This window comes from Haliaeetus albicilla, chromosome 26, assembly GCF_947461875.1.
Source record: "Haliaeetus albicilla chromosome 26, bHalAlb1.1, whole genome shotgun sequence".
NCBI classification, from domain to species: Eukaryota; Metazoa; Chordata; class Aves; order Accipitriformes; family Accipitridae; genus Haliaeetus; species Haliaeetus albicilla.
In genome coordinates this window covers 16,820,817-16,839,950 of record NC_091508.1, presented here as the reverse complement: position 1 = coordinate 16,839,950, position 19,134 = coordinate 16,820,817, and the positions used below count along the sequence as shown (strand labels likewise).

Below are 19,134 nucleotides of genomic sequence, written 5' to 3'. Positions count from 1 at the left end.
GGCTGAAGCATCGCATTTGTTTCAGGAGATGCTAATGCTGGTGGTTTCACTGCTGAGTGACATTGCAGTATTTTCTGCCATCCTGCATGCTGCAAAGAGCAGTGGGGAGCCCAGGAGCTGGGGGATGGGGACCTGCAGGTGAAGCAACGGGATTTCATTCATCTGGGGGAGAAGGTGCATCACAACGATGTGACTTTTCGTGCAGGCTAAGGAGTGAACGCAGGTGGAACGCCTTTCTCTTTAATGAATAGCTAAACTGTTCATGCCTTTACTTGAAAACGTAGCTGTGTTTGATGAGCCAGCATGGCACAACCTCCCGTGGGCAGCCGGATTTCCCAGGGCTCAGTGCAGCCAAGGGCAAGTGATCACTGGCGCAGGGCATGTCTGCGGGCTCCAAGGCTTTGTGCTGGGAGAAGCAGGAAGAAATGGCAGGGAAGGAAGGCACCGGCGCCTGCAGCAGCGTCAGAACAAGCCGGGAATATGGCTCAGCACTTCTTGGAGCTGTGGGCTGAGCTGTGGGCCCAGGGCAGGCAAAATCCCAGCTGGGCTCTGCACCTTCTCCACCAGCACGTGGGAACACGCTGGAGAAGTGCCACCCGCCTGCCTGTCTCCTCCAGGCTGGAGCAGTCCCCTCAGGCTCTTTGTCCAGCCTGGGCTGTGGGGATGTAATTGCTTGTTTGGGAAAATTTTGGGGAATCTGAGCTGTAATTGCCCAAAGCGTCTGCTACTCTTTGAGATCAGGTTGGAGCCCAGGCTATGCCACCCCAGCATACGTGCCTGTGCTCCATTGACAAGGATTTATTACACAACCAACCCTCTCATGTAGCTGCCACCAGGAAATTCCCCAGCATAGCAATAGTGGAAAAACATGTATTTATAACACTGTAGTGTAATTCAGCTGGTCAAATAAATAACAACCTGTGTGGGAACTGAGGGTGATTTTTATTCCATAATCTTTCCAAAGCAGGATTGTTATTAGAGGCTTTTATTTTTAAGTACTTTTCTCAAGCATCTCCCATTAATTTTTCATTCTTTCTGCCTGCTGCAGTTCAGTTCCTCCTCCAGCAAAACCTTCCATCTTTTCCGCACAGCTCCTGGGGTCAGCCTAACCTGATGACCAAAACTTTCAAAGCCTGACCCTGATTCTTATTAATCGTTTCTCAAAAAAAATGCAGTGTTTTTTGCTAGCGGTATTGGGTTTGGTAGGTCTTGTCCTGGGCTGAGACTTCTTGTGCTTGGGCTTTATGGCACGGCTTGTAGTTTAAAGACATACTGCCCTTAGGACCTGGTCTCATTCAAGCAGTGGCTCTGTCCTAGCAGGATGTGATCTATAGAGGAGGATTAAACTGTTAATATTAACAGCCTGCTTCCGCCTGGATTAATGGGATGGTTGAACATGCTCCTGGCAGCTGCGTTGCCTTGGGTCAGGAAAGCCAGGAAGGTGTGACTGTGGATGTGTCCTACCTAGTGTGAGACCCCTAAACTTGAGAAATCAAGCAGGAGCCCAGATCCCAGGAGCATCACAGCTAACTTTACGGGCAGCTTCTGCCCCTTGTCTCCATCCACGTTGTGCTCTGCTGAGAGACACCGGCCTTCCCCACTGGGGTTCAGCTCTGTGTAACAGTGAAAGGGTCTGAAATGCATAAACACATGGAAAAAACAACTTTCTTCGCCCACATGGTTTTTATACACCACGAGCCTATCCAGCACATACAACAACCACGCCTGGGTCTGCCCCAGGGGCTTACGCTTAAACAAACTGTGCTTCTTGATCACTCCATTCAATTTAAATTTGTGCCAGTTGCTGGTGCAAATTGTCCAGGGCTTCCTGCCAGTGCTTGAATAACGCTGAGGAGGAGAAAGTCTGTCTGGCTAGCAGGAGAAGTCCTGGCTTGTCTGCAGGTGGTACCAAGATTGTGCATATTCCTGCTGCTCAGTGAGAGGTGCTGGCTGCCCTGGGAGGGGAAGAAGGTGCACAAAGGAAAAAGGTCTCACTGCTGAAGAGCCTGTGGGCTGGATCCTCAGCTGGTAAAAACTGGAGTGGCTCCATGGAGGGTGTGATGTGTTGGTGAAGGGTCTCGCTGCCTGCCCTAGCCCCCAGGAGAGCTGGGGAAGGGGGCTGCTGGAGAAAGTGTCATCCCTGCTGCTGGGCTGGTCTGGCCCTCGCATCACCCCACACCTTGGGCACCAAGGTCTTCTCTGCTACGGGTTTGCTCCCTATCAGCTATGGAGAGGGGAGATGGGAGGGAGCAGTGTTTGGGATGTTGCTTTGCTATCAATTGCTTATGCTTGGCGTTATGGTGTTTTTAATACTCTGCCGAGTTCCAGGGAGGTGTCAGTGGGGTTGGATGCAGTTTGGTGGCAGCAGAGGGCTGGGGTCCAGGGTGAACACCCCAGCCATTACTGCAGTGTTTGAATCCACATGACTGCTGCGTGTCCTGGTGTCCCCATTCCCACTCCCGGGGAAGCAGTCCATGGGAGGCATTCACTGCTGGGCTGTGGAGCTTCACGCCAGGCTGTGCAGCTCCACACTGGGCTGTGCCGGGACTTGTTCTGCAGCCGCCCTGACGCCAGGGTGGTGATGACCAGCTGCAGGTACCTGTCCCTTGAAACCAAGTGTTTGGGGCTTTTCAAAGGCTCTCTGCACACTTGGATGTCATGGGGCTGAGCCAGTGCATTGCAATGAGTGGTGCGGCATCTTTGAGTTTGCAGCATCAGGGCAGAAAAGCCGTGGCGAGGGAGATTCAGAAGCAAATGCAAAGAATTTGCAGATGTCTGTGCGGGGAGGGAGATCGTATGCTTGAAGGGTCTTTCTGGCTCTGAGCCCTGCCCTGCCAGGCTGGGAGCAGTGCAGGGGTCTGGAGCCAGGCAGGCAGGGGTGGAAGGAAGGACATCTGCTCTGGACGGGCACAGGGAGAGCTCAGCCCTTGGCTGGCATGGCCAGAGCACACGTCTGAGGTGAGCGTGGCAGGAGCAAAACCTCTTCCGCAGTGCTGATCCTGGCAGGAAAGCTGCCCTGGTCTGACTCCGCGCTGACTGTTTGCTGGGAATACAAGAAATGGTGTAACCCTCCCTTCTGCAGGGGCAGAGGCAGGGGCTGGCCTGTGGCATCCCTTGGCTGCTGGTCAGGGCTGGTGGGATAATGCTACCCAGACAGAGAGGTGACTGTTTTCCTTCTTAGCTTGCTCCCCGAGCAGGAGTCAACCTTCCGGATCTGCCCACATAACCTGACTCATGCTCGCATTGATGGAATTTGTGTATCACCTGAGCCCAGGGCCGCTGTGCCTAGAGCACAAGCCTGCCTTAAATTCACACCAGCACCCCAGGAAAAAGGCTCCTGTAGCCCATTCTCCCTGGGGAGTGGCGTGCTGCCAGCGTCCCATTGCTGGGGACAAACCTGTCCTTGTGCAACAGGGTCTGTAGCAACGGGACCAGAGCCTGGTCCTGGGCTCATGCGATGCTTCTCTTGGGTTACTTTGGACCCCTCTTGGAAGGGACAGGATGAGTTTTGCTCAATGGCAGTTAAAAAGTTAAAAAGCCCTGAAGAACAAATCCAGTCCTAGAGGCACTAATGCTTCGATAGATGGTTTTGTAAAAGACAAGCCATTGTACCCCGTTCATTGTTTTTTGAGGCTTTTTTGTGGCTTGAAAAAAATTTTTTTATTCTAACATGTCAGTTAATTAAAAAACAGCTTGCATCCTCAAAGCGTTCATTTTCCACTCAATCTCTGACAGTTTCCATTTGCCTGAAATAAGTCTTTTTTTTTCTTTTTTTTTTTTCCTTTTCCCCCTGTGTAAAGGAAATGAACCCCAAATCCAGCCCTTCAACACCAATAAACTTGGAGAGCTCGTATCAGCCTCCACGCTGCCGGCTTGCTGGAGGTTTGCTGCTGCCAGCACTGGGGCCAGGGCTGGGGAAGAAGGAGTTAAAGGTTTGCATTGAAAGAGCAGCCCAGCTGCCTGCAGAGGCTTAGATCCCACTCTTTCTTCACCAGTGTTTGATGGCTGGGGAAAAGCCAGCTCCAAATTCAAATGCCACTTTCTAGACCGAGGACAAAATTACACCCGACGGCCCCGATTCAGCCTCTCAGACAAAACCAGGATGAGCTGTCTTTGGGGCCAGGCAGGCTGGTGTTTATTTCGATTTGCAGGTTTGGGGCTTTGCGGTTCACGACTTGCCTGGTTGTGCTTCCAGGCTGGTCATTCCGGGAGCTTCCCTCCCAGCCGGGGGGTTCAGGGGCAGCCCGGGCCCCCCGGGTGATGGGTGCTGGTGGGGCAAGGGACGGCTCTGTCCCCTGTGCCCCATCCCTCTGCAGGTGGCTGTGGAAGGGGAGGGCTGGTTGCCTCTGCCACCGGAGCCCTCAGCCTGCACTGGGCGGGACTGGAGTTTACTGGGAGCGCTGCCACGGAGGGGTGGGCTGTGGGATCGGGACAGCGCAGGAGCGCAGGGCTGGATGTGGCTGAGGTAGGTGCCTACTTTCTTCCTAACTCCTCCTTCTTCCCAGGGCTGATCAGCTCGTGTCCGTGGGTGAGCAGTGCCCGGCTGGGCGAGGGATGCTCTGGGCAGCTCCGTCCCTCTGGACTCGAACAGGAGGGGAGGTGGGACTAGGGAATCGTGGTGGGCTGTTTTAGGGAGGCAAGAGGTCGAGCTGTGGCCGGGCTGAGCCTTGCTGTGGCCCACACAGTCAAGAGGGCTGTATCCCAGTTTGGGGCATCGCATCCCCACGGAGCTGGTGGCAGCAGGGTGTGAGGAGCAGAAGCAGCCTGCTCCGAGTCCCAGTCTGGGCTTTGCTCACCGGCAGCTCTGCTGCATCATCTGAAGGGGTGTACAGGGGCTGTGGGCTTTTGCCGTAGAAACAGTGGTGACTTGTGTTATGTTTAAACGTGGCTGTTACTGCCCCCTCTCCCGCAGAGCCCTCTGACAGCCCAAGCAAGATCTCCGCTGCCTGTGAGTGCTGTAGGCGACTGAGCGGCACCTTCCCCCAAAATGATGGAAAACAAAGTGTTTATGTCATTTACATTCTACAGCACAATCTTGATTTTAAAAATGTATGTCGTTGCCATCATTACAGGACAAGTGAGACTCAGAAAGAAGGTAAGATCCAGTTTCCTTTTCCTTCTCCCTTTCTGGCTTGGGTTTCTGTGTTTTTTCTTTCTTCTTTCATTCCTGTAAAGGCCAACAAAGTTTTCCTGACGCAAGCTGAGTTTTCTTTTTCTTAAGTTGAAAGCAAAACATGTTTCATAGCTGCAGCAGATAAATATCTCGCTTCTCTTTGGCTCTTTTTGTTTGCTTCTACCATCTGTAGCTTGATGTTTATAATTTCTGAATCCTAATCTAAATAATAATTTCAGATCTAAAATGACATGCAGGTGAGCTGCTTCTGGAAAGAGACTGTTTACAGTTAATTTGCCATGACTGGAAGAAAAGGAGGGGGGAAAAAAAGGGTTTAAGAAGAAATCATTCCAATGGTCTTTTTCCTTGCAATGTAGCAGAAAGCTTTTGAGCTTTTGGAATGGCTACGTGAATGCTCCAGGAGAGCAGAAAGTCCTGGGGAATAAAAACAATAGCTGGAGGAAATGGTTCTTGGACACGGGGAAAATACGGGGAGGACTGAGAGCTCTAGCTGCTGTCAGGAGATGGGGTTAACTGGACCTTTTATCACCCGCAACCCAAATTGAACTTGTGGCAAAACTCAGCGGTCTGTGAAATTTGTTTTAAAGTATTTGAGGAGTTTCTGACTGCATCAGTGGAGTGGGAGGGAGAGATTTCTGCTCTCAGATAAAATACAAAGAGATACCCCTGTGCTGTAGCATCATTGTAACTGACGATTTGGCTTCTCCCCTTGTGTTTCCAAATGATGCTCCAGCCCTGGGACATTCTGGGCTTGTAAAATGATTAAAGAAAGCACCAGGGTCCTTTCCAGGCTGCAAAGTGAAGCTGTCACTTGTAACCAGGCCCCTGAGGAACAGCTTCTGAGCATAGGTGGGGAGCTCGTATAAATCATTTTTATTTGAATGTTTATTAGCGTAGGATCCAATTTCCCTGGGGCTGGTTTCAGTCACACAGTACCACTGTCAAAAAGCCAGCCAGAGGATATCCTTTCTCAGCAGGGTGAACTAATCTGCCAGTCCCGGTTATCTTTTGGGTGCTGCATTCAGTGTCTGCAAACTCTGTGCCAGCAGTGATCTCATCTGGTGGTTGGCAAAGTCTCCATTAAATAGGTTTCATGGGGAGAAGTGGACTGGGACCAGGCCAGAGCTCCCTTGAAGCCCCCTGTTTGGGACCTGCTCGGTGGGCAGAGTTGGGTTTTTCAGAGGATGAGGAAAACCCCTCAGGAGGTGCAGTGTTTAACTCCCAGGACTGTGCACATGGAAGTGCAGTTGCTCTTATGTTTGTGAAGGGTGGTGAGAAACTGCGTCAGGAAGAAATCTCTGCAGGTCTTAAAGATTAGGGGCAAAGCTTCTACCTGTGAAGTTCCAAAAACATTATAAGCATATATATTATGGGGACTCTTTCTTGCAGGCATTTGCAAACCCAGAGGATGCACTGCGCAATGGGGGGCTGCAGTACTACCGTGAGGACCCTGATGTGGAGCGGTGCCGCAGGTGAGTATGCAGCGGTGCTGGCATTCCCCTTGTGCCACAGGGCGATCCCTGGCAGCTGCTGGCAAAGAAGCAGTGGGAAGCTAAAGGGCTTATTAATTAATTGCCTACATGGGTTGAATGCCTGGAGCTCAGCTGTGAGACGCTACATACTAGAGCAGTTTAACCTTTAATGGGAGCATGGTGTGTGCTGCAGCAAGGACACGTGGAAGGACCAGGTTTGGGTCCAACAGCCAACTCTGGCACAATTAAATTCATTCCTAGATGCTCAAAGTCCCGCAAGCCCCCAAGGGCTTGTCCTGTACCCACACCCAAAGGCTCCTCGTGCCCTGCTCCGACAGGACCCCAAATCCCCCCACATCTCTGCACAGCTTGGACAGGGAACTGTGTGACTGGTCCTGGTGCTGTATGTGGCTGCCCTTTTGGGGGATTTGGGAAGAGGCTGGACATGATTGCAATAACTTCTGCCTCCCTAATTGGGCAAACTCTGAATCTTCCCCTTCTTCTGTGGGGCTCACAGTTCCTCGGAGGTAAAACATGGGGTGATTCAGCCCCAGGCTTGGTTTGCCATCCCCCTTACCCAGAAGAAGGTGCCTCGAGTGTTGGGCTGGATCACTGGTGATGTGCAGGAAAGGGGCTGGAGCCATGCCCTGCTGTCACTAAGCCTTTGGCTGCCAGCTGTGCTACAGGTGGGGGACTGCGCTGCTCACCTCTCATTGCCTGCAAGTTTTGCTTTAAAAAACATCCAGTGCCACCTAATCTCTGGGCTTCCAGAGGGAGGAGGACAGCAAACAAGCCGTTTCCTTGCTAGGAAAAAGAAAATAATAATAGTAATAATAATCATAATCCTCTTTTGATTAGTCAGAAAAGACAAACTTCCATAAAAATAAATAACCAGAGCTGCAGCAAAGACCTGGGGAAAGTCTCAGATCTGACTTGTGCGGTTAAAGCACTCAGAGTCGGTCCTTGCTGATCTGTTCACAGCCCTGGGGAAGACAGATTAAACCCATGGTGTTTCCCCTGAACAAGGGTGATGTTGGGTTTTCTCCTTAGGCATTGTTGAGAGGGAAGCAGAGCCATGGCCACGCTGCTGGGGTCTGTGCAGGGCAGGGGCAGAACAGGGGAGAGCAAGCATCAGTGAGGAGGGAGGTTTCCCCCTTGCCTCTTAGAGAGGCCGCCGGCTGCATCTCAGCTCTTTCCTTTTTCCTCCCTGTCCTTCCATTTGTCCTTCCAGCCCTGCTGAACCTCTGAGTCCTCGGGGGCTTGTTCAGACGGGGCTGCTGCAGGGTGAGGCAGTGGGTGTCGGGCAGCTGCCCTCTCCCAGCACGGCCAACACCAAAGCAAACCATGCTTATCACTGCCGTCCTAGCTGGGCTGTGGGAGGGTTTTGTGGCGTTACCCACAGAGGCGATGCTGGCTTGGGAAGGCAAGGAGGGCCCTGGACTGGGAATGGAAGGGGCTGTTAGCAGGCAAGCCTGACCTCGTGTCTGGGAAGGGGCTGGCTCTGCCCAGGGACTGTCTGGCCAGGAGGAGCAGAGGGCTTCCTGCAGCTCGCCTCCATGCTCCCGGGTTTGGCAGGGAATATGTCTCCTCTGTGTCCAGGCTCTGATCAGCTCATGCCCACCAACTCCTCCTGGCATTGCTGCTACAACAGCAGGACTTGTTTTAGTGTATTTTCTAGGCCAATTCCTCCATGCTGTCCCAAAATCACACCCAGAGAGCAGCTGAAATAGGGTTTCCAGCAGGCTCCTTACCATTTTCATCCCCCCCTTGCTTGAGGATGTGGCCCCATGGAGGTGGAAAGAGCAGGTAGAAGAAAGCCCCTTGCTCTCCTGCCTGTTACGGGAATAATGGGGTGCTGAAAGCCCTCGGGGTAGCTCTTTTCTGGGTACAACAGGCTGTGCATCCCCTTCATGCTTCAGCAAAGCTGGGGCTGGAAACGGCTCAGGTGCAGTATTTACCTGCAGGTAGCCTGGCCCTGCTGAGCCAGTGTCTGGCTTGGGCTCTAGCGTGGGGAGGGGGTAGCAAGAGATGCTGGTGGGGGTTGGCATTCAGCGCACGGGTCATTTTGTGTGATGTGGTGATGGGAACCAGCTGCTGGACCCAGAGCCTCTGCTCATGTCCCTGTCCCCAGGCATCCCAGTGAGGGGGATTAGGTCAGCGCAAGCTGGGTGACCCTTCCCTGCAGCTCCTGCTCCATCACTCTGGTCCTGGTTTTGGCTGGGATAGAGATAATTTTCTTTGTAGTAGCTGGTATAGTGCTGTGTTTTGGGTTCAGTATGAGAAGAATATTGATAACACACTGATATTTTCAGTTGTTGCTAAGTAATGTTTAGACTAAGTCAAGGATTTTTCAGCAAGAAGGCTGGAGGGGCACAAGAAGTTGGGAGGGGACACAGCCAGGACAGCTGACCCAAACTGGCCAACGGGGTATTCCATACCATGTGATGTCATGCCCAGTATATAAACTGGGGGGGAGTGAGTAAGCAGCTGCGTGAACGGCTGCGTGGTGCTTAGTGCTGGCTGGGATTAAACCACGACAGGCTCGGAGACCGATCCTGCCTGGGGGCAGTCAGCCTCCAAAAAACCAGGGCACTTGGTGCTGAAAATTTCTGATGGAGAAGTTTTTGGCAAACCTTGGCCTGAAGAAATCAGTGTTTGGTGGGGCAGTTGCTGAGGCAGGCACTGGGACATCTCCCACACCATAGACCTGACTCCAGGGGCAGAAGAGGGGCTTAAGACACAGCATTCTTTCTTTTCCTAAGTCAGTTTTCAGCCAGGTCTATCCCAGCCTGTGTCTGTACTAATGAGTTGTGGCTGAGCATCCTAAAACTTCCTGGCCACTTCTCAGCTTGCACAGAAGAGCAGCACAGGCATCTTGGCTTTTGCTTCAGCAAAAAAATCCCTTACAATTTTCTCTGGGCTTTGTGAACATTTAAATGTGCTGGGGAACAGGAATGGGGAAGCAAGGGCAGTTCTTATCGAGGCTTCATCTCTGCCTCTCAAACCTTCAGAGATAACAGGGAAAAAGCAACTGAGCCTCGTGCCTGGGTCACTCTCCAGCCCAGATCCATCCCAACTGACCAGAGCATGACCTGAGAGTTCCCCCTGTCGAAGCACAGAGACAGGCTTCTGTGCTGTAGAAAGCATGTCTTTCATTGCAAGGGAACAAAAGAAGGAGAGGCAGAGGCAGTGGGAGGGCAAGGACAGCCTGCTGCTTTGGGGACCAGTTTCCCTCCTTCAAAGGATGGTACCTGGGAGAGGAGGGACACAGCCTATGCTCACGGCATAATTGGATCCTGTTTCGGTAGTGGTGTGGGTGGTGGCAGATGATGTGACACTCAGGCAGGCGCATGTTCAGATGGAGCTCAGGGTTTGGCCCATCAGTGCCAATGTGTCATCACATGGCCACAGTGGTCCCTCCAGCCTGACTATGGTGAAAGTAGGCAGGTGATGCTGGCACAGCGTGGAGGTGCAGGGGGTGCTTGGGGTGCTCCTCCCCGGTCCCGTTTGAATGCACTTGCAAAGAGGGGCGAAGCCACAAACCCTCCCATCCTGGGAGTTTCTCCTCTGGAGAAACCGCGGTCTAGAAACCGCCTCGTTGTTGTGTAATGTGGCCACATCTGGGGCCATGCCGTGCTGGCGCCACACCAGCTTTGAGCTTTTTGCAGCTTCACGGGGTCTTTGTTTTTCTTTGTTTATTTAAAAGCTGTAACCCTCGAGCTGTCATCTGTCGCAGCAAAGGCATCTCAGTAACGGAGGGCAAGCTTCAGGAGCGCAGCAACCCAAGGGAGAGACACCAGCTGCGAAATCCCACTGTCTGTGTTTGTAGGGGGGATCTGACTCTTTTGGGGGCTGCATCTGCCCCATCCAACAGAGAGGGTCAGCAGCACCCAGAGATGGGCACTCTGGCTAGAAGGGATGGGAGACAGCAGGGAAGCCTGGTGGGAAGGAGCAACCTTATCTCCCTTTTCAGGGCCCACTGCAACGACATGGAGAACATCTTTCCTTTCCTCTTCCTCGGAGCCATCTACTCCTTGCTGGATCCCAGTCCCACAGTGGCCAGGATCCACTTCTTCATCTTCTGCATGGGGCGCATCATCCACACCATCGCCTACCTCCTGCAGCTGAAGGCACCCACGCGCTCTGTGGCCTACAGCGTGGCACAGCTGCCCTGCTTCTCCATGGCTCTGCAGATCCTCCTCGCTACCACCCCATACTGGTAACACCCAGCAAGACTGACCATCCAAACCCCCTCGTCCTGCGCTCTGCTGGTTTCCCTGGCTGGACCGGGTGGTGTGTGTGCAAGTGTGAGTGTGCATGTGTGTGTATGTGTGTGGGCACATGGTATGTTGCCAGGGAGGCCACCTGCACCACAAGGATGCTCAGTGCAGCCTTGATAAAGTCCCCATGCTATTGAAATTGGGCAGGGAAGTCACCAGAGAGAAGGGGCATGTCTCCCCATGGAGCGGGAAGGGGATGTGGAGGCAGGTTTCTCTCACTTCTAAGGGTGGGAGGGGGAAAGCACCTGGACTACCCCTCGAGGAATGGGTTCACTGAAGGAAAGAAGATTTTCTGGCCCAACTGCATTCAGAACCGGGAAGGACCCTTGGTCACGAATACCCTGTGAATCAGGAAGGGAAAACCATGAGGGTCCCACAAAGTCTTTTGGTCAGCAGACATGGGTGGTAGCAGTGGGGGGTTATAAAACAGCTGCCCTCCTCCTGCCCAGCTGTGTGGGTCTGTGGGGACAGGGGGTCCCTTAGGTTCCCTCTCCCATGAGCAGGACAGGAAGCAGGTGTCTGCCAGGCAGCGTAACGTGGAAGTCAAAATCTCAGGGGTGATGTTTTGAAGCCACCAAAGCATTCAGTGCTCCCAGCTGTGGGATGCAGCTCTCTGCTGGGGAGCCTTACCGCAGGCAGGAGCCTGCCTGTCCCAGGAAGGATGTTCCACAGCCAGTGTTTGGCAGCTCCCAGCCAGCAGCAGCTGTGGCTTTTCCATCTCAGTCTCACCGTGGCAAGATGCAGAGGGATGCGCCTGGAGCAGCTGGCAGGAATCGCTGACCCTGTAGAGAGCTGGACATAAAGCTCTGGGACTTCTGGAAAGACTGAGATGCTCACACAAAACAACGGGTTTGCAGTTTGCAGACAGACCTTTCTCCCAGGGGCGGTGTCTGTGTTCACATGCCGCTGATGCCTGAAAACGCTCCCAGGGCAGCAGACTGAATTTTTTCCCCTCTGTTTGTAGCCTTTCTCTGGCCGCAGAATGGCTGTTGCTATTTGGGGAATGTGCCGTGACCGCTTTGGGGGTGTTTTCTTTCAGCTGTTTCCTGCTGTCCACTGCTGCCGAGCCATGTGCAGCCTGGATTAGCTGGTGTTTGTAGAAAGCTCTGGAAATGAGCAGAGTGGCTTTGAACACGCCCCCCCCCGGGAGAATACCACTGCTCTGTGGTGTCACTTGAAAGCCATCATGCTGGAGAGGAGAGGCTGGGACCAGGGTATCACAGGATGACAAACCCTCGTGAGGTCTTCTGCCACGCGGCTGTCCTGAAGTGCCAAGGGCTGGTCCAGGCAACAGCAGTGTGCAATGGAGCAGCCCTATGGAGGACAAGGCAGGAGGAAGCCTCTGCTGTTCAGTGCCTCCTCCCTCCTCTGAGGGCAATGCAGAGTTTTACTATGATCACAGGGGGAATCCAGAAAGAGCAGAAAATAAATCCCCCTTCCACCTATCCTAAGCACTAAAGCTGTTCCCTTAACCCTGCTGTCCTCAGAGATGCTCTGAGACCTCACGCCTGAGTGCACAAAGCACAGGGTGAAACACCAGCTCAGACTGATGCTCTGAGCCCTTGCCCAGCTTGGGTAGCAGCTTCTGTACCAGTAACTCCTGACCCCAGCGCAGATGTGGCCTTCGGCTAAGCTGTTTGGTGAGGTTTGGAATGGAGTGCTCTGCTCTTCCGCGGGGGATGCAGGGCCCACCACGTGTGGAAGGTGGGCAGGACTGCAGGTTCAGCAGTTTGCTCTTGGCCACTTCTCATTTACGCAGCCTCAACAGATGTCTGGGTAATACATACCCCTCTTAACAAGCCTTTTCTGCCTCACATGGTGCACAAGGTCTCGAACCCCTGTACGTTTCTCTGCTGCTGCACATGCATCCTGGTGGCAGGAAGCAAATATTCCCAATAAAAACAAATCATTGTGCTCTGATACATCCTTCCTTCGGGAGCAGCAAATGCAGCTGGGTAGCAGCTGGGTCCAGCCCCAGCAGGATAGCTCCCCAGCTGCAAAGTGCTTTGCTAAACCCTGCTGCAGAGCCTGGAGTGCCCTGGGACTCCTCAAGAGACATCCCTTTCCTCTGGACTCACCTGCCCTGCAGAGGAAGCTCTGTTCCAGGTGTGGATTGTTTGTGCTGATCCTTTAAATTCAGCAGAGCTGGGGCTTGCAAAGCAGTTCTGTTCAGTTTTCCTTCCTAGAGTAGTGGGTTGTTACAAAGTTTGGTGCTCACCCAAGCCTCCTCCATCCCAGCTCCCCCAAAGCAGGCTGGTGGTGTGAGGTGCTTTGTCCCAGCAAGCTTTCTTCACTGCCTGTGCAGCCAAGCTGGTGCTTAAATCCTGGAGGGCTGGAGAAGTTCAGGTAAGATGTGGTTGCTCTCATTTCTGTGCTTATGACTTGCAAAGGAGCTGCCTGTATTTTTCAAGCTCAGCAACCACCTCTTTTTGCCGGTAGGTTGCTGGGAAGCAAACATCTCATTTCCCTGGTTTTCCCTTATATTCTTAAACTGTTGGTGTTTGGGAGGTGCTGCCCCATTGGTGTCTGCGTTAGCTGGTTGAGATGGACAAAATGGCTCCACTTGGTATTTTTTCTTTCCCTCATGCTTTTTGCTTTCAAATAAGAAAGGCAGCATCTTTATAAAATGGACCCTTTCCAATACATGTTGCTGTGGTTAGAGATGGTAGCTAGGATTGAGATTTTGGCATGGAAAGGAAGAAACAGGGCTGCAGACACACACACACACACCACCACCCCCAACCCCCAGAGCTGCCAGCTCCTTCAATCTCTTCTAAACTGCCTGTTTGGTGCCTGGGGCTGACGCCCTGCTCGGGGAAGCCGAGGTTACATGCAGAGCTCTGCTTTCTTCTTTTTTATTAAAAAAAAATAAACCCTGCTGTACTGGCTGCAGGGAAAAGCTTGGGAACGTGAACTCTCCTAGCTCCAAAAAAACAAACAGAAAAAGCCCACAGGGCAAACTTCAGAGAGGCCCAACCATTGTGCTTATTTTGAAATGCTGCGGAGGTTTGTGGGAGGCAGGACAGAGCCTGGCTCTCGGCTGCTTGGTCAGCCTAAGCCCTATCAGGACTCTGCCAGGACGGAGGCCGTTGTATTCACTGGCTCTTCCCTGGGCGCTGCCGGTGGTGTTCGCTGTGTGCAGGGCAAGTGATGAGCTAAAGCATCCCCTGCCTTTTCCCAAATAATATCCTAAAGCCCAGAGCTCCCAGATTCCTGCTTCCCCACTGTGTGGGGGAAGGATGTGCCCAGGGTCTCCCACAGCTCCAGGAGAGCAGGGACAGTGGTTGCATCTGCCAGTCTCTGGGTTTTGGTGTGTGCACGTTGTGTGTGCCAACAATTTGGTTTTCATACCTGGCTCAAAACTGAAATGGTAGCACTCTGAAACCCACCTGGGACTGCAGAACAACAGAGTCTGGTGCTTAAATATTTGAATATGATTCACACTGCCAGTACATGTCTTCCCTCTGCCCTGCTGAGCCCAGGGTGTCTGGAGGTGGGGGAAAAGCAAGGGAAGACCCAGTGCGAACCACTTCCCCTCCCACACACTTCCAGCTAGTTCATCCCCAGGATCCCACTTACCCCTTCCTTACCTGCCTGCGCCGCTTCCCAGGTCTCTCCTGTTCATCCAGGCCTTCCCCCTGCTGGGGTCTGGGACCGAGATTCCCCCACTTGGGCATCTCTCCTGTGACACAGGTCACTCTGCCTTCTCTGCGTTCCCAAAATCTCTCCTCTCCTCTAGCAGACGTGGGGCTCTTCCACCTCTTGCTGTAGGGTTTTGCCACACAAATCCCCTTATTCCTCTTGAGGAACTGGGATTCCTGTGTCTTGTAGGGAGAGCGAGAAGAGCCAGCTTTACAGGTATGGACAGCCTAGAGGTTAGTCCCCTGGAAAAGATAACCATCTTTCCCTGCTCCTCTCTGGCATACACGAGGGTGAAGCTGGCAAAAGGAAAACTTTATCCGCTGGGTTTTTCCTACCCAGCTCTGGAGCTGAGCTGCGAGGTGTCCCCTATTCGGGACGTGGGTGCCACGCAGGTGCCAGCCCCAGCTCCAGGCAGGGAAGAGGGAGCCGGGGGGGGTGGGGGGTGTCCCTGGCCCCATGTGGGGAGAAGGGGTGTGGAGCAGAGCAGCACGATGGGGGGCTCCGCTCCGCACCCCCCGACCCCGCTGGGCTCCCACGGGCTGCGCTGCGCTCCCCTGCGCGGGGCTGCAGCACCCTCGTGTGGCTGCGAGCACCCGCTGCGGGGGGGCCCTGCTCCCCCCGTCCCCACAGCCACCCTCTGCCGGGGTGCCACGGAGACCCTCGCCCACGGAGACCGGCTGGCCAGGGAGCTGTGGGGAGGCCCCGGGGGTGGCCTTGAGGTATTTGGGGATGGATGGATGCTGGGTGCCATTCCCTGGGGAGCGGGTTGCGGAGGAGGTTCGTGTCTGCTTCTGTGCCCATTGGCCTCTCCCGAGCAGGCAGACACGACGCTGCGCCTCGCTCCCGGCCACGCTGCGCGTCTGCATGCAATAACTCTTCCTTGGCTTTGTAACACCCACTACAAAGGGAACCTTTGCTTCCTCCCTCCTTCCCAAATTGTTACAGAGCGTTACACCCCCAGCAGATAACTACCATCCAGCTTCTCGAAAGCTTCTCTGCTGCCTTAGGTTGCTTCCTTTTGGGGTTTGCAAAATTTTGGGCCAGCAAAATAGCAGCTGCAGGGAGGAGATGCTCCTTCCAAATAGCGCGCAGAGTTTGGGGTGACCATCGCATCCCTCAGGACAGGAGGGGCTCAGCTGCTGGGAGATGACATGTTGCTGTCAACCTGTACATATGTTTCTGTAACTAGTAGGTAGTGTCAGCAGGACTTGGAGGGTCTCCGGACCTTCCCGTTGCCACCAGAGGGAGAAGGGCTCAGCGCAAGGGGAGCGGGAGAGGAGGATGCGGTAACCGCTAGATGTCTGTGTAAGTCATTCTGGATGGGGATAACCAGGCTGGCATCCATGCGAGCTGGAAAATGTGAGCTCTGTTTTGTCTCGCTGCCGTGGCAGCTGATGCCGATGACAATACAAAATTGTTCTCATTAAAATTTTGCAGGGGTGAACTTCAAGTTTTCATCAGTCAGAAAGCCATGCAAAAGTATCAGGCTGTGGGGTCAGAAACAAGGAAAGGGGGTACAAGGAGGTCCTCCCATCAGCTGAGACTTGCCCTTTGGGAGCCAGCTGGTTGAACACCAACTGCTTCAAGGAAGGAAATACAATTTGCACGTAACATTCTTGCAACCTTCGCCCCTACCTGAAGTTGTGGTGTATGGAGGGAGACCAGCTCTCCTGCAGAAATCAGTTCTGGTGTTGGATGTGTCCATGACAGACTGCTTCCCAGGAGGAAAAATCCCCCTGTGCTGGAAGAGGGAGAGAGGTAGCACAACGCCTTTGAGCTCCTCTTCATTGGCAGCATTCCCCCCGGCACATCCCTCCCCTGTGGGGCACAGACTCTGCCAGGTGAGCTGCAGCTCTCCATGCTTGTCTGTCTCCTGGTTTGCAGACCCCTCAGAAGTAGTCCATCAGCTCCTGGGAGCTGGCAGACCATGGGTTGAGACCTTCTGCTCTAGCGGGAGCTGAACTGAAGCTGGGACAGTTCAGGCAGGAAATAAGTGACATATTTCCAGCAGTTAACAGTAATGAGTCACTGGAAGAATCTGCCCTGGGATCTGCAAGCTCTTCATTTCCAAGGGTCTTTTGACTTGGGGCTGGATGCCCTCCAAAGGGATACTCTGCATTGGCCACATGCTGAGGACATGAGGATGTTGCTTGGGTGATATTCTCTGCCTGAGGCTAGGCAGGAGGTTGGACAAATGACCTTAATGATCTGCAAGTCATTTACTGAAAGAACAAATAAGTGGTTACAAAGCAGCAGTGAAGCAGTACAATAGGGATGGTTAAGTGGCTGGTGTGCAGGACGTGGCTGCTGGAGTGGGCTCTGTGGGCTGCACATCCCACGGATCAGATCTGTAAATTGTGTGTGGGGTGCCCTGAGTCCCAATGGCCAGTCATGGTTCTGGGCACCAGCATGGCTCCAGGTGCTGAGATAAGATCTCTATGTCTGTCCGTGGAGTTGCCCACTGCGCCGGGATGGCACAAGGAGCTCTGTGGCTGCACTGTGGAGGATTCATGCTCCTTTCAAGCCTTTCATTGTGTGGCCACCCCTTGGTTCTCCTCTCCTAGAACTGAAAACAGGGTGGGAAGACATGAAAGCTCAGGCAGTTAGTGGGCTTGGGGTCAGGTCCAACACAGGGACTTGCTCCCCTTCTACTGGGTGCTGCACCGAAGAGCTGGGATGAAACAGGATGAGCCTCATTTCCCTCTGGGGAAAGCTGGGATGTGTTGCCATAGGGGTCCTTCCTCAACCTTGCGGTCCCATGGGGTCTGTGTGTCACAAAGGCCGCTGGTGATGGGGGACACAGGGGTTGCATTTGGGAGGGAGCTGATCCTGTGGGCTCTCATGGAGCTGAGCTCCTCCAGGTTTGTGGGAGAGAGCTGCGGTTCCCCTGGCTGTGTAGGGGGGATTGGGGATGGCCTGGAGAGGAGGAGGTGACGCAGGCATCCTGTAAGCAATACCATGGGAGCTGGCTTGAGAGGAGTCTGCTGGAATTCAGCAGATTAAGGCAGGTAAAAGAAACAAGGCAAACCCAGGGTGTCCCTTCTCCACCCAGCTCTTCCCACTCCTGGAAATCAGCAGGGCAGCAGTTTTCTGCCCAGGCAGTTGAATCGCTGCCATGTTGCACTGACAGAGACCCACCCACCATTAACTTTCTAAGGCTCTCTGAATAGGCTTTATACCTTTGATCTCCGCAATATCTTGGGACAGTGGATTTCAGGCTTTAGTTGTGCTGTGGGTTTCTATGACTGCCATGAGGACACTTTCTGCCTTGTTTTCTAATCCTTTCCTAGCAATTCCTGCCACTTGACTTGATTTCAGTCTGTGTGCATGCTGGGCACTTTCCCCTGGGCACATCTTCACACCTCTCAGCATTGCATTACCTCTGCTCCTTTATAGCTCAGCACCATGAGCTCCTGAAGCTCTTTTTGGCTTTGGCTGCCCCAGACTATTTGGTTATTGCCTTTGCCTGACCACCGCTTCTGCCTGCTTTTGGGTGCTCTGTGCCTACTCTGCACCTGTGGGCTTTTGCTCCCGGGAAGCACTCAGCAATCTAAGACCTGATGGTTTATTCCTACTCTTTTGGTTCTTATCTTTTAGCTAGCTGCCTGTGCAGAATCTGACCCTTCTCCTTGCTGCCAATTTCTGTAGACCTGGAGGAGAAACCCCCCAGGGAGCCAGGTGCTGCTCTGGTCCCTCTGTGTGTGCTCCCCAGCTCCCCTGCAGTGGGCTGGTCAGGGGCTCTCCCCAGGAGCCATCCTGCTCGCAGCATCCTGCACCAATCCCATCTCCTTGCAAGTCTGCTCAACCACGAGGCTCTGCCGAGCCCCCAGCGAGGCTGGGCTGCCCTTCAGGTCCCATGTCTTCTCACCCCCTCAGCCTGGCTCTCTGCCCGTGTGCCCCATCAGTGCCCAGCCTGCACCTCACCAGGTTAATGCCTTCCCTGGTGCACAGGATAGAGCCTGGAAGAGCTGGATTTGGTGCTGATTTGGGCTCCCAGTGCTTGTGCTGCCCAGCCCTTACTGAGTCTGTGCACTTGACAGAGCAGCATCTGTCCAAGTGCCTGGATATGCCTGCAGTGATGGTGTAGGAGACAATCTCCTTATTTCTTCGCTGCCTCCAATTCTCTGAGCAGGTCCAGACCTCCACGTTGCCTGTTTCCGGCTCCCAGGGCTGTGCGATAACTTTCTGGTGGTCTCTGCTGGGACCATTGATGAGCGCTTGTCCCAGGAGGATGGGATATCTGTAACAGATGCTCATGCCTGATGTCTGTGGAGCATCAATTAGTGTTTACAGGTTTCCACCCCCTTTTACAATGCTGGATTTGACCTGATAACCTACCAGCAAGGGGCTCTGCTGCCTGCTCCTGGCCACATCCCATCTCAGCCCATTCCGTTGTTGCTGGGGGGAAATGTGGGTGCTGCTCCCAAGGCCGTGGGTGTGAACTGGGGCTAGCGTTAACGTGAGATGCTACTTCGTGGGGAATTTGTGAGCTGCCCAGGGCAGACCCTATAAGATCTGCCACTCCCAGTGGGATTTTGAAGGGGAAAAGCAAATCGAGCCCTCTTCCCTCACACCCCTTCCTCAATAGCCCACACTCGTCATGCTG

The 19,134-nt window shown here is 53.6% G+C and overlaps 1 protein-coding gene across 8 annotated transcripts in view; it reads left to right on the top strand.

The window, feature by feature from the left end:
• PTGES (prostaglandin E synthase) overlaps positions 1–19,134 on the top strand; it is a 35,137-nt gene that overhangs the window by 9,567 nt on the left and 6,436 nt on the right. For 2 of the 8 annotated variants that reach the window (XM_069772241.1, XM_069772242.1), the window contains exons 2-5: positions 4,913–5,095; positions 6,524–6,606; positions 10,580–10,825; positions 11,926–13,547. In XM_069772241.1, the coding sequence (XP_069628342.1) occupies positions 4,988–5,095; positions 6,524–6,606; positions 10,580–10,825; positions 11,926–11,986 (498 nt within the window). In that variant the 5' untranslated portion in view covers positions 4,913–4,987 and the 3' untranslated portion in view covers positions 11,987–13,547. The other 6 variants (XM_069772240.1, XM_069772236.1, XM_069772237.1 and 3 more) reach the window with 6 other exon arrangements.